General features: G+C 38.6%; 2 protein-coding genes and 1 long non-coding RNA gene across 3 annotated transcripts in view; 2 read left to right on the top strand and 1 right to left on the bottom strand.

Annotated features, from left to right (window-relative positions):
* Positions 1–5902, top strand: part of LOC133718470 (F-box/kelch-repeat protein At3g23880-like) — a 32046-nt gene extending 26144 nt beyond the window's left edge. The window contains exon 2 of the mRNA XM_062145321.1: positions 5554–5902. Coding sequence (XP_062001305.1) covers positions 5554–5613 — 60 coding nt within the window. The 3' untranslated portion in view covers positions 5614–5902. The remainder of the gene's footprint in view (positions 1–5553) is intronic.
* LOC133718472 (F-box/kelch-repeat protein At3g23880-like) overlaps positions 1–25851 on the top strand; it is a 101241-nt gene that overhangs the window by 37943 nt on the left and 37447 nt on the right. The gene's annotated exons all lie outside the window — the stretch shown is intronic.
* Positions 11499–12429, bottom strand: LOC133713678 (uncharacterized). The gene is made up of 2 exons (XR_009848186.1): positions 11865–12429; positions 11499–11774 (listed from the first exon to the last, which is right to left on the bottom strand). It is a non-coding gene; the product is annotated as an uncharacterized LOC133713678 (long non-coding RNA).

Genomic DNA, 25851 nt, shown 5'->3' with positions numbered 1-25851 from the left:
ATCGGTACCTCAGACGGTATACCATTCTGTGTGAGGTACCTGGAGAAAGCCATCAGAAACATCCTTCTTATCAAAATGCCACACCAATCGGTCCTTACTACCTCCTAAGCCCAAAGGAATCCTGGAAATAATATTTAATTAGTTCCTCAATCATGAAAAAGCTATGTGAGCATTCACTTTAACCATTCCCTGATGTCATGATCAATTAATTCCACCACATCCAGGTCCTCTGTACCTTGCATAAGGGGAGAGAAAGACCTCAAATGATAAGGGATAGAGAGAGCCAAGGGTCATTCCACACCGAAACCCTCACCATTGCCCACTTGAAACCTGAGAACCTTACCGAGCAAGTCCCTACTGCCATAATGCTTCTCCAAGTGTACGATGCACTTCTAGTCAATTTAGTTTGCAAGAATTATGTATAGGGGAAGTGGCGAGCTTTGAACACCTAGGCTAACAATGATCAGGTTTACCAAGCAAGTCCCTACTGCCATAATGCTTCTCCAAGTGTACGATGCACTTCTAGTCAATTTAGTTTGCATGAATTATGTATAGGGGAAGTAGCGAGCTTTGAACACCTAGGCTAACAATGATCAGGTTTACCAAGCAAGTCCCTACTGCCATAATGCTTCTCCAAGTGTACGATGCACTTCTAGTCAATTTAGTTTGCATGAATTATGTATAGGGGAAGTAGCGAGCTTTGAACACCTAGGCTAACAATGATCAGGTTTATGTTAAATCTTCCACCCTTGCGTAGCTAACAATTCATCTTCATAAATCATAACCTAACAAAAACAAAATGGGTTATAATACTCTCTTCTTTTACAAAAAAATTTCGACGAATGTAAACTTTTGGACTATGAATTCAATTTAATTGGAATGACTTTTGGCCCTCGAAAAAAAAGAGTACTTACAATGGATTCAAGCTGGGAGAGAGAGAAATATGAGAGATAGGGAGAGACTTGGATTTTCAAGTTAATGATTGGATGGGTCTTTTGGCCCTCGAGAAAAAAGATTACTTGCAATGGATTCAAGCTGGGAGAGAGAGAGATATGAGAGATAGAGAGAGACTTGGATATATATCAGTTTTTGGTTCTGACTTCTGAGAGAGAATTGTGCTTTTTGGATTTTAGCTTTAGTCAAAAAAATGATGAAATGTTGTAAATACTACAATTATGTGGCTGTTCACGTAATTATTTTGGGTCACCATGTAATAGTCAATAGTTAGAGTCCATTATGTAAATTGAGAAAACTTGAGATTGATCACCAAGAAACCTTAAGAGTTAGTGTGATCATCAAGTAACTCTATCCATATTTAAAGGGAACTAATGAGAATGAGAAGAGGCACCTCTTTCCCCCCATCTATTCTTCTCTCTTCATACTCTACTTTACTGAGAGTGATCGGGGGGGGGGGGGGGGGGGGGGACTTGTAATGAATTGGTTTTTTTGTTTTTTAGATTCCACTATCTCTCTAACTTAATTTATTATATTGAAATGAGAAAAAACCACAAATGGTCACTGAGTTATGACCTGTTCGACACTTAACTCACTATATTTTCAATAATATCACTTGACTCACTCACTTTTACATATGTCTTTCACTTAACTCACTGTCGTTAATTCTACCGTTAGAAATCGTTAAAATTAAGGGTTTATTTTAGGGCTGTCAATGGGTCGTGTCGGGTCAAGGTATTTGTCGTGTAGCAAGATACAAACCCAAACCCAACCCATTTAATAATTGTGTCAAAAATTTAAACCCAAACCCAACTTATTTATTAAACGGGTTACCCGTTTCCAACCCGCTTAACTCATTTAATAAATAGGTCATGTCGTGTTGGACAAAATGACTCATTTAATGGTTAACAGTGCGACCTATTTAACTAAAAAAAATACATAAATTGATTAAATTTACTAAAAACTCCACAAGACGAAGAATATAAATAATTATATATAATTCATAAATAATTAAATCAAATAATTATGAAGCAAAATATTTCAAATTGTTTAATCCTATGATCGATTAAATACTCCCAACGTCTAAAATTTTAAGAAGAAGTATAGCTAATTGGGTTATACGGGTTCACTTCATGTTGGCGGGTTAACCCGTGGCCGACCCATTTATTAAATGGGTCATGACGGGTTGACCCACGGCCAACCCGCTTTATTTCGTGCGGGTTTCGAGTCGTGTCGGAATTGACAGCCCTAGTTTATTTGTCTAAACACTGAAAAAATGCATTTCTAACTTGAAATTTTTTTCTTTGAAGAAAAAATGACGAATATTTTTTCAAATTTTATTTCAATTAAAAAAAATCATTTTTATTAGAAATTTAAAAACAAATGATAAAAAAAAAGATCTAATAAATTTAGAAATATTTTTTTTTTAAGTTGGAAATGTTTCTTTAAGTGTTTTGACAAATATACCCTCAATTTTAAAGGCTTCTAACGGTAGAATTAACGACAGTGCAGCTACTGGCGGCGGCACATCCGACTAATTTTTGTGCTTCTGTTTCCTCTATTGTCTTCTGCTTGTCGATATGAGCATGTTGATATATTATGGGGTCATATTGTGATCATTTGATGCATGTTAGGTTTATCGTCGTTTCTGTGAGAATTCGACCGTTGGATCGTTGTATAATTTTGAGAAATTAATTCTAGCAGTGTTCCGAGACCTTGGGGGAAGTTTTGTCTGGACCAGGCCCAAAAATTGGCATAAAAAAAAAATCAAGCCCAATAGCAAATATCAGAGCCCAACTCAATTTGAACTCCTTAAAATGATGGAGCGATGAACTCACTGGGAGAGTGAGAGAGCAGAAGAAGCTCTTACACGCGCCGGCGCCGAAGCCGAAAAAACCACAACCGCCGCCGCCACTGATTTACTCAACCACGTCCAAAGATCCCTCCTCCAAAACGCACCGCATCGGCCTTCCTCCGAATTCAAAACTAATCGCCACCAATTTCATGGCGGACGACGGCGGCGTTCATAAGCGAGCTCTTACCAGTGTCGCCGACCTCGACGGCGTCCTTGATGAGATACTGGCATGGCTACCGGTCAAATCTTTGATGCGATATCGCTGCGTCTGCAAGTCATGGCGTGCTCTGATTTCCCATTTTTATTTTGTCACCAAGCACTTCAACTACGCAAGCAAAGGCTTCACCGAGAACACCTCCAAGCTCTTGATATCAATGAGTCCCGTCAGATACTGTGAAGCATCCAAGGATTTGTCCCTTGACTGTGAAGTATTGAAGGACTTGATGGATGATGGAGATGCTCATCTTGCAATTAGAAAGCTCGAGTTTCCGGTAATGTTCCCTGATTCAAGTATTAGAGAAATTGTGGGTTCTTGCAATGGGCTGATTTGTGTAGAAATTGACCAGAAAGACATGGTGTTATGGAACCCCTGTACTGGACAATCCAATTTGTTACCAAAACCTACTGATCATTGCATTCCGCAGTTTCGCAGATTTGGTTTTGATCTCACTAAGCAGTTTTGCGGATTTGGTTATGATTCCACTAGTGATGATTATAAGGTAGTGAGAGGGTACAATTATAGAGTTGAGGGTTCTGAGGAAACCGTGGTTCAGGTCTTTAGTTTAAAATCGGGTCATGGAGGACCCATAAGGGTCTTAGTTACTTTTGCGTGGTAGGGCCAGGGTGCTTGTTAAATGGTGCTCTGCATTGGGCAGATACCACATTGAATGATTTTCGTCCAACAGATTCAAGGACTATCTCTTTTGATTTAGCAGAGGAAAAGTTTCAGGAGATGATTCCATTGCCCTCTCAGGCTGGTTTTAGATACAGCTTTATTCCTGAAGATTGTCGTGGTGTATATACATATGGCCTTCTACACAAAGAAATCATCAGGCTTACAATATGGGTGATGAAGGAATATGGGGTCCAGGATTCGTGGACTGAAGTTGCTTCTTTAGATATTTTACCTGAAGATTGTCAATTCTCACTCGTGATGCCTCTGCGCATATTAGAGAATGGTGAAGGTTTTATCGCCGAGAGTTGTGATTTTCAGCCCTTGGTATTATATAGCTTCAAGGAACAGACATTTAGGAATGTTGTTAGGGCCGACAACAAATGCCAATTTGATTCAGTCATTTACAGGGAGACTTTAGTTTCACCAGTCACCAGTGGTATTGCAGACATTTAAGATCAACACTGTGAGTTTTCATTTGCTCTTTCTGTCAAATATGATTGACCATCATTCTATTATTAAAGTAATATAAACTAAGTTTGACCCTTGACAAAAAAAAATTAAAAAAAAATTAAGGTCATAATAGTGCTCTTCTTTGTCTTTGATTATTTTGCTGTATATTAACTTTAAAAGAGTCAGTACTATATATGCACCGGTATTATTGCCTATTCTTATGCCATTTTGTGACATACCCACTGTCTTCAGCTTCCAGCTTTGTGCGACTTTTCTTCTTCACATTCTTGTAGACAAGCATATTTGCTGGAAAACTAAGTTAAGCCTGCATTCTTCATTCGGCACCCTTAAATTTTGGGAATCTGACATGTATGATTTCATTTATTTTTTATTTTGCTGATGAAAACTATATTTGAATCGATGGATTTCAACTTAGAAGTTTTTCTTCCAGCAACCTTGTTGTTGGAAGTTGGAATTGAAATTGAAATGCCTTTTAATCATATACTGAATCTATTTTCCACTTCTGATACTTTTTTTTTGGGAATTTTAGTTATCTTACCAAACTTATATTGATTCAGTACTAAGTTGTGAATTGCTGAGTTGTGAACATATCCAGTACTAAGCCTCACAGAGTTTGTGTTATCTGCAATAGAAGTTTGGTTTTGTTACTTTTCTGTACTAAAACGAACTGTGTCCAGGGGAATATGTATTTGTGCCTAAATGTTTAATGATTTGGCACTTTGGAACAATTCGAGGCCTTTGGCAGTGGCCTCAATATCTCTCAACTAGAAGAACGTAAACTGGATAATTTGTTTTATCTTTGTGGAGTTGAGCAGAATGCTGCTATATTGCTATGTAATGGAAAGTAACTCTTGAGACTACAAAGTTTGTATTCTAATTCAGTGATCTGTGGAGTTGGTTTCGGTTAAGTTCCCCACATCTGTTGATTTCCCAATTGTCAAATTCTAATCACCTGATTGTTAGTCTTTACTTATGAAAACAATTACCGTCACGATTTCGAATGATTCTGAAATTTTGGTGTGTATTGAATCTAATTTCTCTTGTGCGATCACTGCCATGTACATTGTCCGGTGCTTGGTAAAATTTTGTATAATCTTGCCATTTGGGGCATATCTTCTTTGTTTGTTTGTTTTTCCTTTTTTTCCTTCAGAATAGCATCATAGTGATAATTGTTCCTCATTTTTTGCCTAAACAACCATTTATATGTTTAAAGTAAAACAGCAGACAACAGTGTAAGCTTGTCCTTTTACACCTTTGTTTGTCTTTGATTTTCATTTGTTGGTATTAGTTTGAAGTGAGAAAATAGATTGCGGAGCTGATTTTTATTTTGAGTGAATGAAATGCTTGATACTTACTCTTTCTGACTCTTGACTGTCAGATTTGTGGGGAGCTAATTTGTGAGCACCATGATGCTCAAGGAAATCTCCAAAATGTTTGAACCAAGTTGAAGCTGCTGCCGGGGTGAAGAGCCCAGTTGTAAATGAAGGTGGAATTCAGGAATAGGTGTTCGCATTAGATAGACATGACTTCTTGTTGAGAGAAAATAGCACACAGTGAGCGTAAATGTCACCTAACATAATTTCACTTGTATTCATTTAGTGAATAGAGTTTTTATTATTTCGGGTTCGACTCATTCAAGACAGAATGTGTCTCTTAATTACAATCTCTTGTTACAGGGAAACACCCTTTGATTCCATTTATGAAGAAACCAATTGATGAGATGTGTGTTTGTTTGTTTTTGCGGCTGCACCCGGACATTTGAATGGGTTGCCTACGTACCCTTGGAGAGGGATCAAGCCCCTCATAGTTCAAGAGTTCCAATGAGTGTGACTCATTAGAGGGCTTTCATTTTGAAATGAGAGTAGTGTTTGGGACGAATTTGGTTTAAGTGGACCAGAGATTCGATTTTGTGTTTAGGACGCGGTTTCATCTAGATAAATTTGGTTCTAGATTGCCTACATACCCTTTGCGGGATCAAACCACATGTAGTTCCGGCATTTGAGGTTTAGATGGGTAGGTGACCCATTTATTTTGAATTTGTGTTTGGGAGAGGATTTAAAGCCCTTGAATTTGGTTCGGACTTTATTTGTGTGATTTGGAATGGATTTGATTTTTTGTGCTATTGGGAGAATTTGACTGGCGTCAGTGATTCATTTGGAACTGGCCGAATTTGACTGGTGGAGTCAGGGATTCTGTTTGGAGTTGTGGTTGCATCTAGTGGGTCGCTAGACTGCATACATACCCTGTGAAGGGATCAAACCACTGTAGTTCATTAATATTTGGGCTTTCGGTTTTGTACCGACTTTTGTGCTCGACGGATGTATATATATTATTTTCGAACCCGTCCAAAGAACACATTTTTTTTGGTGGACACCCGATTTTAAAGGAGCGTCCGTTGATTTGATTTGGGCACCCACAGTGCCGAGTTTTTAACAGGCCTTGAGACTTGAAACGGGATTTGGGCTGCTCTGAAGTTTATTGAGCGTGATACTGGTTTGAAGTAGGCTCTATAGTGCACCGAAACAACCCAAAAGCTTGCAAGGTATAGAGTGATTTGGACAACCATTAATTTTACATATGCACCTAACTTGAGCCCAATTTTCGTTTTCGACAAACAGAAACTCAAAGACCCACAGTAGACATCCATTGGAATTGCATAATTTGTCTCTTTTCCAAAGACCTGGACATTAGCTCTCTGTCATCTTGCCATTTAATCCCCATTTCAGAATAAAGCTACAACAACACCATGGTTTGACAATTGTGCATAATTGCACAATGAGATTTTTGTCTTGTTGTGTGTTAATCACTTCATGAACTTATCACTCTGGCATGGCTTCTTGTATTATTAAACTTGCATTGTTTCTTGGTCCTCCTCGTTGCCTGACTCTTATTCAAAGCAACCTTGCAGCAAACTTTGACAATCATAGTTCAAATACATAATTTAAAGCTCTTTTGTCTTTTGGTGCAGGTCTTGAACATTCCTCCACCTCCAAGTTTAACGTGGCTACTTGAGAGGTGACTTGCTGCCATTTTTTTTATTCATTCATGCTTTGAACAGAGAGCAGAAGAGCCAAAAGAATTTCATTGTTGATCTTCTTGTCGCTGGCTTTCATTTTGGGGAAAATAAAAAACATGACACTAATTGTAGGCCTGCAGATGCTTTGTATATACTTTTTTTTGCTTTGATCACAATGTTGCCTCGCAGATTCTAAACACAGGAGTCCAGACACCTTGCAAGTCGTCACCCCACAAGAGACAGTCACATTTGAAACTTCGACATATGTTCTGGGATTGCTCTGGTTTGTTCTATCCCGTGTGCCGACTGGACTTCTCCGTTTACTGTGGATTGTGAGCTTTGGCGCTATTTGTCTCCACCACTCAAAACACCTTTTGCGGCCAATCGTGTGCAGGTACTATACTTCTCATCTTCCCTGTATCTTTTCTTGGCTGCTGCAGTCTAACTTGTGAGCCTCTTTGCTTTCCCCAACATGACTCTGGTGACTACTTCGATGCAGGTGGAGTAATAGCTTGGCGTTGAGACACTGCACAGGGATCACTTTGGAGCAGCTTTCCCACTATTGTGAACAGAACTCCACAGATTTGTCCTTGGCGTAAACCAACAGCCCGAGGCTTTCACTTGACACTCATCTTTGCCACCCATATGCAGGACGCACCGCGATACAGGCATCAAAGACAAGTGTAGTGAAACTCAGGAACTTTTACTTTTGGTCAGGCCAAACAACAGTAATCACTTTTGTAGAAAATTTTTAGCATGGTCTTGTTATTTAGCTGGGATGAATTAATTGGTTGCATTGGTAAATCTTGCCCTGTGAGGTGTGATAGTTTTGGTAGTTTTGTTCACTTTGATGAAGTATAACCAAGCATGTAGTTCTCAGGCGAGATGGGTTCTATACAAGATAAGACTCCTACCAAAAATAGTAGTGTATTATAAAGTTCTGCACATTCATCCGCAAGGCACTTAAATTGAACTTGACCTAAAGCCTCCCGAAATTATAATATCATCCGTTTGTGGGTTTTTTATTAATTCATTATTATTTCTTTTTTATATTTAGACATCCAATTTATCTAAACAATGGAGAATTTTAATGACTTCTACTCTCCTAAACCCTAGCTGTTTCTTGTTTTTTTATCACCACTGCTTTTTAATGTCAATTACCATCAACTTCACTAATGATTGTCATCACTATCATCCTGCTTCATGAGAGTGGGCTATAAGCAAGCATCTATGGCGACCTTGCTAGTCGTTCAATTATTTGTCACCAAGGATCATCTGTGGCCGACGAAGCCGAAGCCAAAGCTAATGGCAATATTGTCTACTCTGCCAATACCCACTCTACCGAGGCCATCAATCTGGCTCCAACCAACCAAGTACTTTACTCCAACCTCCACATATTCTATGGGGGTGGCTCTGCTACGCCCGATCTGGATCGCTGAGAAACCAAGTCACGACGGCCTTAGCTCAACAGTCGAAGTAAAGGGATGAAAGTTGTAGTGAGAGATGGGTTTTTTGTCAATCTTGTACTAACCAATTTTGGAGGGAGGAGGCTCGATTGCAATGAGGATTGTTGTTGCTTTGTGAGGAGTTGACGAAGTTGCAGATGATGTCAGAGATGATGGTGGCCCTAAGCTGCGTCAAGGTGCATTGGTTGATAGGCCTTGCAAAAGATCGATGGAGACGCAATACTAGTGCTAGTGTGCGGCGGCAGTGTCATGGCTCACCCTGCAACCTGGCTGAGGAATGGGGCGACTAAAGGGGGTGTATTGTATTTGGATTTGTGCAGACTTTTTTTAAATGACAGACTTTTTGAAAAGTCCACAGACTCTTTATCAACGTTGATAGACCGTTATGGATTTTTTAAAACCATTGATTTTAGCAACAGACTTTTATTGATTCATGAAAATCTATATACTTTATTATGAATGACTTCTATAGATTTCCTAGGATGTACAAAATATAAAAAAACAAAAAACAAAAAAAAATAAAACAAATGCAGCCCAAACACAAAACAAAATAATTACTTGTTGTCTCTTCAATGCTCCAGTATCTTCTAATAGAAATTGACTCAAATAAATGATTGTTAGTATGTCTAGCGAGTTTGTTCTTATTCCGAATCTCTCAACAACATAAATATACAGTATAAATCACTTGATGTTTTTGGTTAATTATTCTCATCAATTTTGTTTTTGCCGATTAACATATATTGTAGCAATATTGGTCAATGTCTTGATCTATAATAAATCAATTGAAATTCAATTGTTCAACCTTTTTTTGAACCATAATATAAATTCAAATTAATGAGAATAATTAATTAATAAAATAAAATTTAGTATGGTTCAAGGTTTTAGGGTTAGACCACAATATTTGAGTTTTAGGGTTTCATAAATCATTTTTATTGCTATTAGGGTTCGAAGTATCACAATTGAAAAAAAAAATCACATTCAACAAGTACAATGAACATGTTGGGTATCAAAAAAGGTTGATATCATAAAAGATTAGAGAAAAGACAAAAAATTAAGAAAGAGAGATGATGAAGGACAAACTTCTTCGTGCGTAGAGAGAAGAACTTTAATAGATTTTTTTTTAAGAGGAAACTTTGATAGACTTTTTGAAATCTTTGGTTTGGAGGCTGGAAAATTATTGGAGTTTGGTATGTATAGTTAACACTACAAAGTCCATGATTAATTATCCATGATTTTCTAATTCCATAAGTATGAATGATATTTTGAATACCTCTGTACTTTTATTCATTTTTAAAAGTCCTAATTGAATACTCCTAGATTTTGGTGGAATTCATGAAGTCTTTAAAAATCCTAATTGAATACCTCAAGACTTTCATGGATTGTTAAAAGTCTATATTGAATACACCCAGACATTTAAATTCCATAGATTTTTTTAAAAGTTTCACTAATTTCATATACAATACACCCCCCTAAGAATTGCGATGCAGATCTAGTTCTTCCCACCGATTTATGGGTTCCAAGGGCTTGGGTGCTCATAGAACTTGGGGTCGCCAATGTCTTTAAGGTTTCGCCCAAGTGTCCAAAGAAGTTTTGAGTTCTTTCACAGGCCCATGTTGTCGCTAGAGTTTGGCCTTTGGGCTTGGGCTTTTGGCAGTTGATTTTGGGCTTTGAGCTTTGAGCTTTGTTTTTTGTTATTTTCTTTTAAGGTGCTGGATAGGTTACCAGAGTTAAGTCACTGTTCTAAGGTTGAGAGCTAAGACCCTAAGGCCCCGTTTGGATGACAGGAAATCATGGTATGCAATGAGAATTAATTTCATTTTCCATTCAGATGTGCCGTTTGGTTGTAATTAAAGATTGGAAAGGAAATAAAAAATAATATTTGACTGGAAATTGACTCCCTCATAAAGCCTGAATAGAATTACCTAGTCAGGGGTGGTATTCTATTTCCATTTCCCACTGTCAAAGGCAAAATTACATTAATTATCCCTCTAAAAATTTATATTCCCCACCAATATTCCTTATAAATTGATGTACTTTAATTAGTAAAAGGGCATTATTGAAAATTATAATTTCATATTTCATTCTTATGACTTACCAAACACTACAATAGAAATGAAAACTAATTCCAAAATTTAATTTCTAGTAATATTCCATACACTCACATGGAAATACCAAAACATATTCCACTCCATATCCGTCTGGAAAGGAAACACTAGGCCAATTTTTCAATCAGACGACAGTTTTTCACTGTCGTCTGATTATAGAGGTTGCTGTTGTCTATCCCAATGTCGTCTGATACATGAATCAGACAATACCACAAAACTGTCGTCTGATAATATTTAGTACAACAGCAGTTACTATCATGTCTGTTGTCTGAACACCAAGAAGAACAACAGCGGCTTATATGCTTGCTGTTGTCTGAAGGCTTGGTCAGACAACAGGGGCTTATATGCTTGCTGTTGTCTGAAGGCTTGGTCAGACAACAGGGGTTTATATGCTTGCTGTTGTCTGAAGGCTTGGTCAGACAATAGGGGCTTATATGCTTGCTGTTGTCTGAAGGCTTGGTCAAACAATAGGGGCTTATACGCATGCTGTTGTCTGAAGGCTTGGTCAGACAATATGTACTTGCAAATCCTATTGTCCATCCATTATTGATACTATAGATTTCTCCAAAAAAACTGTTGTTTGTTGTTTTGCTGGACAATGACTTTCTCGTTCTTTTAGTCCTTATAGTATTATAGTTAGATGGCTCATACAACAGTTTTTGTTAGGCATTTTGTGATGATCAATTATTGGACAATAGTTTTTAGCTGGATTGAATGGTCTGATAGACATTTAAAATGACATCACATCCAAAACACATTCATTTATATAAAAATCCGATACATTCATCTATATATCCAACAAAGTGATTACATCAACAGAACTAGTTTTCTAACAATATTTAATAAAATGTTGAAGAAGAACACACTTTGTGATGACAACGAAGATGCCAGCATAAGCTGCATCAACAACAACCTTTACTTTCGCTGTCACTCCCCTATGCCTTGATGCCTCTCCTTTATGTATGTATGAATGATGGGAAGTTAGATAAGTACGTGGCCTTCTTCTCAACAACTATAAAATACAACGGCAATTAGATGATAGTCATCAAATGTCATAGATTGCCATCATACATTAACAACGATCATTCAAGTCAATAAATACCTTCATCAATAGGTTGAGCTGCTTGCTGCCAATCCAAAAACAAATGAACCGAATGAGTTCCATGTTTGCAAAGTTTGGATTTGAATAACAAGAATAAAGCATAAAAAGTTTGTCACGCCCCGATCTCTAACAAATATGAGATCAGAAGCTATGACAAATATTTACCACAAGAAAAGGCACCTAGCCTTACAAGTCTTTAATTGAATAGTTGTTCATGCTTCAGTAAGATAAATAAACAAAAGCAATGAATAAAACTACTCCAAGACTACATATGGTGACCAACACAAAGCAATTTATAGTCATTCGTTTTCTTTATTCTCCGTCCTCTCCTCTCAAACGCAGGGTCTCCACCCTTATCCCACAGTTTAGATAGGAATATAGGTATGAAAAGTCAAAAGAAGAATCAAACTAGATTTAGGTGTCTTCCTAAACTCTAGCCACGTCAAGCACAAGAACAAGCTAACATAAGACCTTCTTTCAGTCCACACAAGAAACCCAATGTTCTATTTTCCAAGAAACTGAGATAGTTTAACACCCAGAAAAGTACTCAATGTTTTCAGAAAATTATGCTAGCAACACATAGAAAAACATATATTGGAAACTAATCAGCTTAGAAACTGGAAATACAAGTATTGACTTTAATGATAGAAAGAGTTGGTTGTTAAGTAGGCTACAAACAACTTTTTAAAACCCATTAATGTCAATAAGCCACCTCCCTTTACTTCCAATTTAGATTCAGTACAGGAAAAATTCCCTTGCTGAGAATCATTTTGCAACTAAAGGGAAAACACATTTGTTTACTGCATAAGATCAAAGGGGAAGTTAGTTCAGGGTCTTGTAAAGATTTTGAAGAGCTACGACTGAAAAGGAAGCAATAAATAAAGTAAATGATCTGGCTGATATGGTAGCCAATGGTATATACTACAATACAACTGTTATAAATTAAACTTGCACTTGTTTTCAGTCACTTGGAACTTTCATCAAACAGGTGGTGTGCATGTAAGGCCAAACACATCTATGATGTTCTCAAGCATTTTAACTTCACCAAGGAGATCATTTGCCTCACATTTCAAATAATGCCTATATATCAATTCGAATCTCAGAAGTAACAAATGTTTGAAAGACAATGCGAGGTTAATGACTTCCTTGGCTTGATAATGAAAATGAATTTCTTTGAAAGAGGTAAAAATTGATAACCTGGATTGTTAGACAATAACCACTGCATCTCTTTTAGTAGCTCAGACAAGGGAACCAAATGATTAAAGGCAAAAATTGATAACCTGGATTATTCAAAAGAAAAAATGAGAACTTGGTGTTGATAAAGGAATGTATTGGGTGAAGCTATATCGATAGGAATTCTATACCTTTGGCTTGAACATGACGTGCTCGTTCGAGACCCAGATCTATCCTCCAGCTATAAGAGGATTCAAAGAAGCAATTATCTCTTAAAGCCAAGAGTACCCCATGAAAATAAACAGTGTAATCCCCAACCATGAACCTATAAATCTGAAATCTGAGCACCCACCAAAAATTAGGGAGATAATAGTACCTGAAAGTCTGCAACTTCTATAGTCCAGATTTTGGAGTTGTTGACTCCTCAGCCTTCTATCTGGGTTGATAGAACAAAATTAGGTCAGGAGAGCATAACACCGATAGAATATCAAGAAACCAATTTGTTTTTCTTCTGTTGCGAAGAGCAAAGCAAGGTATAGAACATATAAAATACAAATAAAGGGAATGAAATCGGTGGGTTTGAATTGAAGAGGGAATCTGAAATTTGGAAGAAAGAGGGAATCTGAAATTTAGGGAGGGAAAATGCGAAAAGAAGCAAACGCGGAAACTTTTTTTCTTTTTGTTTGAACAGGTCGACTGAAAAATTGCTTTTGGGATTATGTCTTTGCATTGAAAACTTTCTTAGGACACAGAACCGAAATTGTGTAATGTCCTTACCGTAATCAATTTCCATCAAAACCATTCCAGCAACCTCCATCTCCTGCAAAACTCCATAATTTCCCGAATCCACATACCAAATCAAGCAGCCTAGAAAGCCGGCGACGAGCTGCGGTGGTCCATGCGCCTGTGGCGACGCGTGAGGCGCGTAGGGTGGTTTTGACTAGAACTGGAGGTCGAAACCATGGGGTTTCGGTGGACAAGTACGAGCTAATTCTATCCTTGGAGGTGGTCTTGCGCGATTCAAACTAGAACTTGGAGAATGAAGAAACCCAGAGCTGACGACTTCGATGAGGGTGGTTACGGGGTGTTCCGGCCTCTGGGTTTTATCCTCCATTACTTGCTGAGTGCGACGGTGATGGTGGTGTGGTGAGAAGATGACCGGAAACCCGTGAGGGTCGTGGAACAGTGGCGTGCAGATTGGGAGGGTCACATGCGGAGGCTGGAGTCGATGCACGGCTTCGATTTCTCTTGGGTTTGGGTCGCCGTCCTTCACTCTGTTAGTGATGGCGGTGTAGTGGAGTGGTGGCCGGAGGTGGTGATCTCCAGTGATGGCAGAGGAAGAGAAGGAGAGGTCGGGGATAAGAAAGGGGGAGAGGCCGTGCGGCCGAGAGAAAGAGAGAGGAAAAATGAGAGAGAATTTAGGGTTTGCTCCTTTAATTACTAAACGATGTGAAAAGTCCATTTTGCCCCTTTAAATCTCCGAAAACTTCAAAGTAGAAAATAAACTTCCGTAGACCACAATTCATTCGTACGAACTTCGATTCTAGCGTGCCGCGTGTCCACGAATTCGGTTTAATGTCTTCAACAACTTTTCAGAAGGAAGTTTCCTCGAATACGGAGCCAAAGTAAAAGTCAACTTTTTGACGCACTAAAAGGTCAAAATTAAAGTAAAAAGGAAAACTTTATTCGTTTACCGTCCAAAAGCCCAGTAAACGGGTAAGTTTAGATACGGGGCATGACAGCGCCAGCATATATATATATTGAATCCTAAAACTCAGACAACATCAATTCAAGTACATTGTCTGATGGAGAATGGCACAACAGACAACTAAAAACTGTTGTGTGAATTAACAATCAGACGACATCTATTTCAGCCATTGTCTGAATTAACAATCAGACGACATCTATTTTAGCCATTGTGTTAATAGTAATTGCACAACAGAGAAGTAATAACTGTTGTGTGATTAAAACAATCAGACAACATCTTTTCTCAACCATTGTGTTAATCAATCTTGGACAATACCAATGTAATAACTGTTGTCTGAATTGATTGATTCAGACAACATCAAAAAAATAACCATTGTCTGAATTACAATTGCACAACAGCAATGTAACAACTGTTGTCTGATTCAAAAATTCAGACGACAGAAAAATTCTTGCTGTCGTCTGATTATTTCAGACGACAGTTAAAATGTTTGCTGTCGTCTGATATGTGTCGTCTGATTGATTTTTTGGCCTAGTGAAAATAAATCCTTTTCCAATTTTGACATTCCTGCGAACCAAACGGGGCGTAAGGGATATAAAAACAAGAATCCCAAAGCTAAGAAGTGTGTTGCTGAAGAACTGTTACAGTTAACTTATTCCTCATCCAGATATATGTTTGATATGCTAAGTGGCTCCTAGTTTTTTTCCAAGATTGATATAAGGAGTGGATACCATCAAATAAGAGTCAGACTTGGAGATGAATGGAAGCGGTCTTCAAGACCAGAGATGGGTTGTACAAATGGCTTGTCATGCCCTTTAGATTGTCAAATGCACTAAGTACTTTCATGTGCCTCATGAATCAAATATTTTGACTATTCATTAGTAAGTTTTTGGTGGTTTACTTTGATGATATTTTGGTGTACAGTCTGAATGAAAAGCAACATACTGATCACCTCAGTCAAGTGTTCCAAGTATTGTTAGAACAGAAGTTATATGCCAATCTTAAGAAGTGTGACTTCTTAACTGATAGCTTGGTGTTTCTTGGTTATGTTGTTTCAAAGGAGGGAATTAAAGTTTATCCAAGCAAGGTGGATGTTATTCGTCGTTGGCCAACTCCTAGTAATATCTATGAGGTATGAAGCTTTCATTTACTATCTCCTTTTTATAGGAGGTTTATTCTGAATTTTAGCTCAATTATAGCCCTCATCACTGATTGCTTAAAGAAAGGTGAATTTGAATGGAGTAAGGAAGCTACTGAAAGCTTTGAGTTAGTAAAAGAGAAAATGACTACTGCCCCTGTGTTAGCAATGCCAGATTTTGAGAAGATATTTTCTTTAGATTGTGATGCTTCCCCACAAGTAAATAGGAGCTGTTTTGAGTCAAGAAGGAAAATCATTTGCCTTCTTAGTGAGAAGCTCCATGATGCAAAGGGTCGCTATTCAACTTACAATGTGGAGTTCTATGCTATTTTTCATTTCTTGCGACATTGGCGCCATTATTTGATTCACAGAGAGTTCATTTTATTCTCAAATTATGAGGCTCTGAAGTACATCAATGGTCAACATAAAGTAAATGCTAGACATTCAAAATGGGGGGCTTACTTTCAGGAATTTACCTTTCCAATTCGGCATAAATCTGGCCTCCAAAACAAATTTGCTGATGCATTGAGTAGAATATCATTTATGTTGAGTTCTATGCAGGTCTCTGTGATTGGATTTGAAATCCTAAAAGAATAATATGCATAAAAGAAAATGAAAAAAAATGAAGACAAGATAATAATTTTATTTTTATTAAAAGCGGAAATGATCATTTACCCAATGTTAGCTTAAAAATTGTCCACTTATCCAAACACTCTAAGAGATTGCTCACTTACCCAAACACTCTACGAGATTATTTCCCTAATACCCAATTAAGTATTTTTTAATTCATTTTTATTTATTTTTGAGACAATTTTGCCCTCTCCTTCTTTGTCACTTAGAGAAAGAAGTCATTGGAGACCTTGCTTGACTCCGGTGGCGGACTCCGGCGACCGGTGATTGGATTCCGGCGTTTGAATTTATTGCCCCCTAATAATACCCAGTAACCATATTATTGTCCCCCAATACTCATATCATTGCCTCCCAATAATCATATTATTGCCTCCAGTGAATTGCATAAACTCCCAAAACCAAAATGAATACACTACAGGCACAATTGATCAATTTATATACATATTATTGCCCCCCAATACTCATATAATTGTCTCCCAATAATCATATTAATGCCCCGCAATAGACATGTATAACTACTCAATAAAACTTTTTTTTTCATTCTTCTTTCTTCTTTCCTTATAAGCCTTCTGCCAAATTTACCAAAAAAAAACGACGTCGTCCAAGCCCTGCCAGCATAGCCCAGACCCGATTCCGCTGGTTGCAATCGCCGCCGCATATGGTTCATATGCACTCCGAGCCGCCGAGTCATCAGGAAATGTACGACCATCCGCCACCGGAGGTTCATTTTCAGCTGGAGGTGAGGAAAATGGAGACTCACAGAGTTGCTCCGATGAACAAGAGGGTGAGAATTTCGAGGAGGCCTCACAGCGACTCATCTCCGAAAGTGATGTCCGGAAAATTCACGGCGGAGACTAAGGCGAGCGTATGCAATACTTGTTCATCAGAATCGTCATGGAGTGTGGACTCGCTCCAAACTAGAGCCCCTACATCAAGGTCAAAAGAAAATGGCGGTTCACCGGCCGATCTGGAAGAGAAGGTGGAGGTGATCTGAGAGAGAAAGAGATGGAAGAGAAGGCGGAGGCGATCTGGGAGAGAGAGAGAGACGGGCTTTACCAGTGGGACTGGAGCTAGATCCGCTTCTGGGATTGTCGAAGTTGAGAGGGAGAGAGATTTAATTGAAGTTGTAATTTAATAATTGAGTACTCGGCCGGGAAGGAAGAGAGAGAGAGAAATCGGTGAGGGGGGGGGGGGAGAGAGAGAATAGATCGAAGATGGGAGGGGGGAGAGAGAGAGAGAGATGAGTGTAATTTACTAATTACAATGAGGGCAAAACTGTCTGTAGATATTAGATTGGGTAAATGGGGTTAAAAAAACTCTTAGTGGAGTAAGTGGGAAATTTTTAAGCTAAAATTGGATAAGTGGTCACGGCCTCTTATTAAAATTCTAAAATAATAATTTTATTTTTCTTTTTTATTTTTATTTCTAATTCTAAAATAATAATTTTCAAGCGATCATGACTTTTTGAAGATTTGGAAAGATTGTCGAGAAGGAGAGGCTTTGAAGTTCTTCTTGCATGATGGGTACTTGTTTTATGGCAACCGCTTGTGCATACCAAGATGTTCTTTACGACATGTTATAATATATGAATTGCATGAGGGAGGCCTTGATGGACACTTTGGGCGTGACAAAACTTTGGGGTAAGTTGAAGAAAAGTTTATTGGAATGGAATGCATAGAGATGTTACTAAGCACGTGGAGGGGTGTCGAATGTGCCATGTAGCCAAGTAGTAAGTCTAAGAATAAAAGATTGTATACACCATTGCCCGTTCCTGAATCACCTTAGGAAGATGTCTCTATGGACTTTGTTTTGGGCTTGCCGAAGACAAGATGTGGGGTTTGATTCTATTCTTGTGGTGGTAGACAGATTTTCCAAGATGATGCATTTTCTTTTCTGCACCAAAACCTTTGATTTAATTCATGTGGCTCAGTTGTGTTTCAGAGAGGTTGTCAAACTTCATAGGGTGCCTAAGTCTATTACATCTTATCGTGATCCTAAGTTCATTAGCCATTTTTGGATGACACTATGGTGTAAAATGGGAACTCATCTTCAATTTTGTAGCTCTCATCACCCTCAAACAGATGGTCAGACTGAAGTGGTAAATCAATCTCTTGGAAATCTCTTAAGAAGTCTTGTTAGAGAAGAAAAGCATAATTGAGACCTCTTTTTGTCACAAGCTGAGTTCGCATACAACATGTCCAAGAATAGATCAACGGGAAAGTGCCCTTTTGAGATAGTCCATGGGGTGATTCCAAATGGCCCACTTGATTTACTTCCTCTGCCAATCACCAACAAATTCAGTGGTGATGCTGAAGACATGGCAGCACACATGAAAAATTTGCACTCACAAGTTAAGAAGAGATTGGAAGAAAATAATAAGTACAAAACAGCAGCAGACAAGCATCAAAGATATATGGAGTTCAAAGAAGAAAACTTCCAGTCTGTTAGGATGCCTTAGCTGCATACATCACTGCACTTCCACTTGACACCTATTGTAATGATAAACGGTTCATCTCGCCGTGACCTTCTCTTGAATACTCAAAAATTCTGTCGCTCCACCCCTGCAGGGGCAAAAAACCGACCGCCATCTTAGCTATGCTACTAGAGGCTCTAGAGAAGTCAGAATAGGAGAGCACTCATCTTGGGGTGGGCTTACTACTTAGATGCTTTCAACCGCTATCCGCTCTGCACTTGGCTACCAGCGTTTACCGTGGGCACGTCTTGTACAAATCTTTTCATTTTTTGATTCGATCTGATCCATTTTTTTGTAGAGCTATTTACTCGATCGCAGACATTTCTGGGATACTTCTAACAGAAGAACAAATAGTCAATTTTGAAAGAACTTATTGCCAACCCCTTTTAGATAAGAATATGTTTGATTTATAAGGGAAGAACTCGCATCAGTATCTCAATTTCAATTCATATATGGGTTTGATTCACACTTCATGTTTTGAAAAATATTTACCATCTGAAAAGAGGAAAAAGTGGGGTTGTTGTCTAAAGAAATGCTTTGAGAAGGGCACATGTATAGAACCTTTCAATAGTGCCTTTTCAACTCTCTCAAGATGGAATATATTCCAAACATATATGCCATGGTTCCTTACTTCGACAGGATACAAATATCAAAATTTGATATTTTTAGATACTTTTTTAGATATTACCGATACTAAGTAGCAGCCAAAGTTTTTATCCATTTTTCATGATATTATGCTCTGCGGCATTAATTTACCTACTACAATATCACCCGTCTTTACCCAAGATCCCAGCCTCACAATTCCATTTTTGTCCAAATTGCGGAGTTAATGGGCTTCTAGATATGGTATTTCGTTAGTAATTCTTTTAGGACCGTTGCTTGCCACATGAGTCTGAATTTCATATTTCCATATGTGAAAAGAAGTATAAATATCTCCATATATCAGACGCTTACTAATAAGTAACCCGCCCACGGCATATAAGCTACTAATACATTTTTTTCCCAAAGCGAGTTCATCACCTACCATAGCAGTACCATTCGCTAAAATTTGTCCCTTTTTAATTCATTTACCTCGCTGAACTTGGGGTTTTTGGTGCATACACATATTTTTGTTGGAACGTTGGTATATAACTAATGGAATGTTTAGAGTATCCTCATTGCCCGATAGAATTATCTTGTCAGAATCCGCATAAATGATCCTTCCCTAATGTTTGGCTATAGCAGGAACCTCGGAATCTAAAGCCACTTGGCGTTCCACCCAGTTCTAAAGATGCACTTTTCATACCGAAAATCTTTGCAAAGAAAGGTTCCCAAGAGGTAAGTTTGGCAAACTCAATGTTAGATCTGAGGGTCCATTTCGAGTGCTTAAGCGTCAAGGTGAGAATGCATTCCAGATTGACTTACCTGAAGATATGGAGGTATTAGCAACTTTCTATGTTGCTGATTTGCAACCATACTATGGGACATGTATTGAGCAGATCTTTGACTCGAAGACGAGTCGTTTCCAAGCAGGGGAGACTGATGAAAAAACCTTGCAAATCTCCTAGCTCTAGCTCAAAGGGTAGGAAAAAAAATTTAGTTTTTGTTTAATCTTAGCCTATTATTATGCATTGTCTGGTTCATAGTTGAATAGGGGCTTGCTTTAATAAGTGAGCAATAGAAGTCTATGAGTGGAGCTATCTCTATGTACCACCGTGATAGCACCACAACTTCTTTTCTGTCTATAGATGGAAGTTGAAAGGTATGTAATAGGCATTCTGCCTTAAGTTTTAGAATCTATGAAAATCTATGTGATGATGTATTTAAAAAATATTTAGATACATCCATTTTCTTTTGCATGCGGTCTATTTAAGAAGTCAAATTCTTTTTATATGGTCTAAAATTTGTACAAACACAAAAAGGAGTTTCAAGGAGTACCCATCAAATCCTTAGTGCGATTCCATTGTGTCTACAAGTCATGCGGTTCCTAGTGAGGTGGCGATAGGGTTTGTTAGTTGACCGATAGCCGACCAGTTAGCAAGGTTACTAATTAGACGTGTATAGAGTCGTTGATGAAGTGGTGGTGAAATTTGTCAATTAGGTTATAAGATCGCCGAACAATGTGGCCGAAATTGAATTGGTGAGGTCACTTATTAGGCAACTGTTGAGATGCTTGTTGGGCAGTGGAGAGAGCAAGTTGGCAATGAGTTAGAATTTGGTAGGTTTCCAACTTCAACGTACTACCATGCCTAGAAGGCTGGAATCACTTAGCACACAAATCACGTTTATTAAAATACAAAGATACTCAAGTACACATATGTTCACTTGGTCACCCATGATCATAAAATTTATGGTCAGGTACCATTGGATATAAAATAAAGCAAGAGTGTTTGATAGTTTTTAATTTTTTTTTTATTTATTCTTACCTCACTCTTCCATGATTTTGACCGTAACTTTTATGGCGTTAATGATTTCAAATAACTAACAAAACCCAGTTCACTCACAATTTTTATTTTAAATCCGTATGAAACAAAACATAGCTTTTTATAACCATTTGGTGCAGTAAGGCTAATCGAATGGCTTAGCGTGGAACCCATAGTATCACTCTTCTTCCACCTCTGTAGTCTTCCTTCTTTCTGTTTTTCCTTCTTTCTGTTTCTTCTTCTTCCTCAAACTGCAATCCTCATCTCCTTCACTTGGCTTACCGATGATCGGACTTTTGAAATACCGGCCGAAACCGACCGTTAAAATCGGTAAACCGAACTTCCGGTAACCGAAAGGTCCGGCACGGTTACGGCTACGAATTTGGCAAAACCGAAGGCTTTCGGTACGGTAGCGGCTGAAGCCAAAAAATCCGGCAACCGTACCAGGGCCAGCCCTAGTTTTAAATACACACCCCTAATTACTTAATACACACTCCATACTTAATACACCACCCCATTTAATTTCTTATTCTAATATTCTACTAAATACACAACCCAAAGTACCTAAAATATCCTTAATCTCAAAAATCATGAAATATCCTATTATTTGACTATATTAAGGCTACTATTTAATAGCAGTCTAGGGTTAGGGGAGGGATGGGGTGAAAGTCGAAGTCGAGATTTAGGGAGGCTGTTCATCTGGATCTGGGCGACATGGAAGCCAAGGAGTCGCTGTACATATGTAGCATGGAGAGATATATGGACGAGAGCGTGCTTACACAGTGTTACAGTGTCCAGGCCATCAACTTGACCGACTTGCTCTCCTTTTCCGATACTCCGATTACCATCTCTTTCTCCAGATCTCCACCAACCAAAGCTATGGGATCTCCACCAACCAAAGTCCAAGACTATATCCTGCGAGAAGTTGATTTTCTTCAAGGCAACGACGTTCCCTACGAGATGGGTTTCGGTGTGTTTGGATCTCAGATTGTTTTGGCCGGCGGACTTCAACTTCCACAAATACATCCGACTTCCAAGGTCTACGTGTTGGACACCTTGCGAGATAAGCCCAAGTTCATCAAACGCAAAGCCAACAAACCCAAAGCTAAAGCTCGTGATCATGGTTTTCCGGAATTTCAATCACCAAAACGTCTTCCCCAGCTGATGGAGATCGAGGGTAAACTGTACGCTCTCGACTTAAAGCCTGAAGAAGACTTCCCCAGCTCCTCGTCCTTTGAGGTATTTGACCCCCAAACCGGATCATGGGCCGCTCTTCCGGATCATCCTCCCCCGATTATCGAATGTGGTGGTCTCCTCTCTTGCGCAGTTGTGGGCACCAAGTTCTTGATCTGTGCTTGGGATACTCCGGCCTACTGCTTTGACGTGGCGGAGCCTACCCGACCATGGAATGAACTTCGTCATGACGGCCATAAACTGTACGATTATAATGACCCCAATGCCCTTCCCTTTCTGCAGGTTTTGGTTTTGGACTTGGAGGAGGATAATCATAAGATATTATTTTCCTCCTGTGGGAACGATATACTAGTCTTCCACATGAACCTGTCCAATGATCTCGCTCTCGAGCTTATAGCAACCATACAGGTGGATATTAAATTTGATGAGTCCTCCTCGGTCAGTTTCACCCATCTTGGAGGTCAAAAAGTATGCTTTGTGTTCTTGGATTGGTGGATTTTTGATAAGATGCGTGGGGTTTTCTTCACATTCGAATATTCCTTTTCGAAATCTGCTGCTATTCCTGACACTCATACCAGCAGTTGTGGTGATGATCCATATTTCCGTGTGTTTTACCCCTCCAACTCGAATGGTAGATCCTTTTCTGCCAAAACATTGGGTTGGCGCACCTTTGAATACCACTACTGGTCTGAGGAAGCTTCTCCCATATCTACAGAAGTGTGCGGTTTAGCTGTGCTTCCACTCCATCACCGGCATCGTGAGGGGCGTATCTGCAAAAGCTGCCAATGCTACTTTCCCGATATAGAACTCTTCAATCTTAACTTATCTGTCAATCCTTGTTGCAGATCTGAGCAGCAACTCATCCAGTGCAAATTCTGCGGATGCTACTTTTCCAAGCAAGAATTGTTTGCTCACTTCAGTACCAGTGTGAGTTGTAAATCAAAATTTACAGGTAACATCTGACTGCAGAGACGAGGAACACAAGGAGCTCATGGCCTCATCTTAATTAGAAGAAGACATTTATTTATTTTGCTCTTTTTAAGAAGAGAACTGTCATCTCACCCTCCTAATGAACCATCACGTATCATTGTATGAATCTCTGCATTATATGTTGACTTAATTTGCTGCAGTACTTGTGCTATTGGTTAATAACTTTGCATGATCGATCCTTCCTCAAAAAAAAAAAAGGCTACTATTTAATATGCATGATTAGTATATTCTAGTATATTGATGTTTTTAAATGACCATATTGATTACTTGTGTTACTTATTCAGAAATCCATAAAGATTTATTATTGTTCCCTTTAAATAGATGCATATAAATAAGTTTTATATTATTTGAGTTCTCATCCACCAAGTATAAAATTATGAGTTGAACATTTAACCAAAACTATATCACTAGTTTCTCTCCAATGGTGGAACTACAAAGTTGTCATTAGAGGGGCCAAACAAATTAACAATTACAAAGTTTTTTCACCCGTGATGTTTTATATTAGAAAATAAATGGATTAATCGTATCTCTTAGAAAAAAGAAAGAAAAGGAAATTAACTAAAAAAGGGAGTAAAACAATCCGTTTTAAAAACATTTAATACCATTGATTTTGCAATTCTAAATATTATGGCTTCTAAGTTCTAACCTCATTTAATTACAATTTATTTAAGAAAAAATTAAATTAGATAGTTTCTAATTTTTTTTTTTTTGAGAGAGAAGGAGGGAAGCCCTTTATTGAAAAAAAAACTAAAGATTACACCACTGGAAGTTCAGCTGCTATAGCAGCTGTTAAAAAACTAGGAACTGAAACATAAAAACAATCCTGCAGCAAGCCACCCCCGTGAGCAGCTAACGTATGGGCCACTACATTGCCTGCCTACTAACATAGCAAACTTGCAAACTATTCTGAGAAGCCAGAATCAAACTCAGGTCCTCATATAAACGTCCCAAAACCGACGTATTGACACTCGCTTGGGCCGCAAGTTGACGTTGCACCTCTTAAGCATCAGTTTCCAACAGGGTTGGAGTAAAACCCTGTTCCATTGCAAAGTTAATTGCATACTTACATGCCAAAACCTCGGCATGCTCAGCAGAAATCAGTCCCCGTAAAGGTCCTGCTCCCCCAGCTAACATCGCACCATAAGAATCCCTGATAACAAAACCGAAACCACCTGTTCTAGAGGTATGGTGAAAGGAACCATCAACGTTAATTTTTAGAAACCCAGCTGATGGAGCTCTCCATGCATGCACTCTTCGTCTACGAAGATTCGCCTGAGTAAGGTTTATGTTATTAGCACGAAACTCACGTAGACGAGATTCAGCTCGGAGAAAGACATCATAGGCCAAAACACTCTTTCCTTCCCATACTCGTATATTTCTCTCCTTCCAAATACTCCACAACAGAAAAACCAAAGCCCCCAGATCTGTGATAGATAAAATCCTCACACAAAATCCAAACCATGTCAATAAATCACAATCTGCAACTTGTGGATCAAAACATGTCCTCCTCAGAATGGCATGTCCATGCAGTACCTGTTTTGTAAAGGGACAATCCCTACACAGATGTAAGGTAGACTCCCCACTAGCCCCACACAAAACACAGCCCTGAGATTCAACCTGAACATGCCTTGTAACAAGCCTGGTCCGAGATGGTAGGATGTCATGACAAAACCTCCAAGCAAAAATTTTTGCTGCATTAGGAACCTGAACTTTCCAAATCCTTTTCCAAAAATTCCCACTCACCATCAAAGTGAAAGGGCTACGACTAGAAGAGTGTAAAAGAGAATCCCGGTAAGCAGATTTCACCGAAAAATCACCCTTCTTTTCGAACTTCCATACCAACCTATCCGGAATATTCCTACTACTAAGAGGAATGTTTAAAATACCTTCCGCCTCCTCCCTCCCAAACAGTCTTTGAATCATGGCTTCATTCCAAACCCCCATGACTGACAACAAATCTGCCACTTTGCTAACCTCCTCCATCGCTGGAGCATTGGTACTCGGTCTCCCCTCAGGTAAAGCAAGAGCCCAAACATCTAAAATTATATTCATGAGTTGTTCGTGGAATAGGAGTAGAGAGAAATAATCCGTTTCTTTTTTGTTTTGATTATGCTTTCATATTACATATCATATTGGGATTGTTTATTCTTAAGCTCTTTAACTTCTATTTGTCTATTTTTGATCTGTGCATCCTTTGATTGTTCATGCATTTATCAGCGGCAAGATTTACTTCTTACCAAATTACAATAGCACAATATTGTCCTTGTATACATATTACTTAG

This window comes from Rosa rugosa, chromosome 6 (genome assembly GCF_958449725.1).
Source record: "Rosa rugosa chromosome 6, drRosRugo1.1, whole genome shotgun sequence".
In the NCBI taxonomy this organism is placed as follows: domain Eukaryota; kingdom Viridiplantae; phylum Streptophyta; class Magnoliopsida; order Rosales; family Rosaceae; genus Rosa; species Rosa rugosa.
The sequence above is the reverse complement of the archived record's forward strand: the minus strand, read 5'-3'. Positions and strand labels throughout refer to the sequence as shown.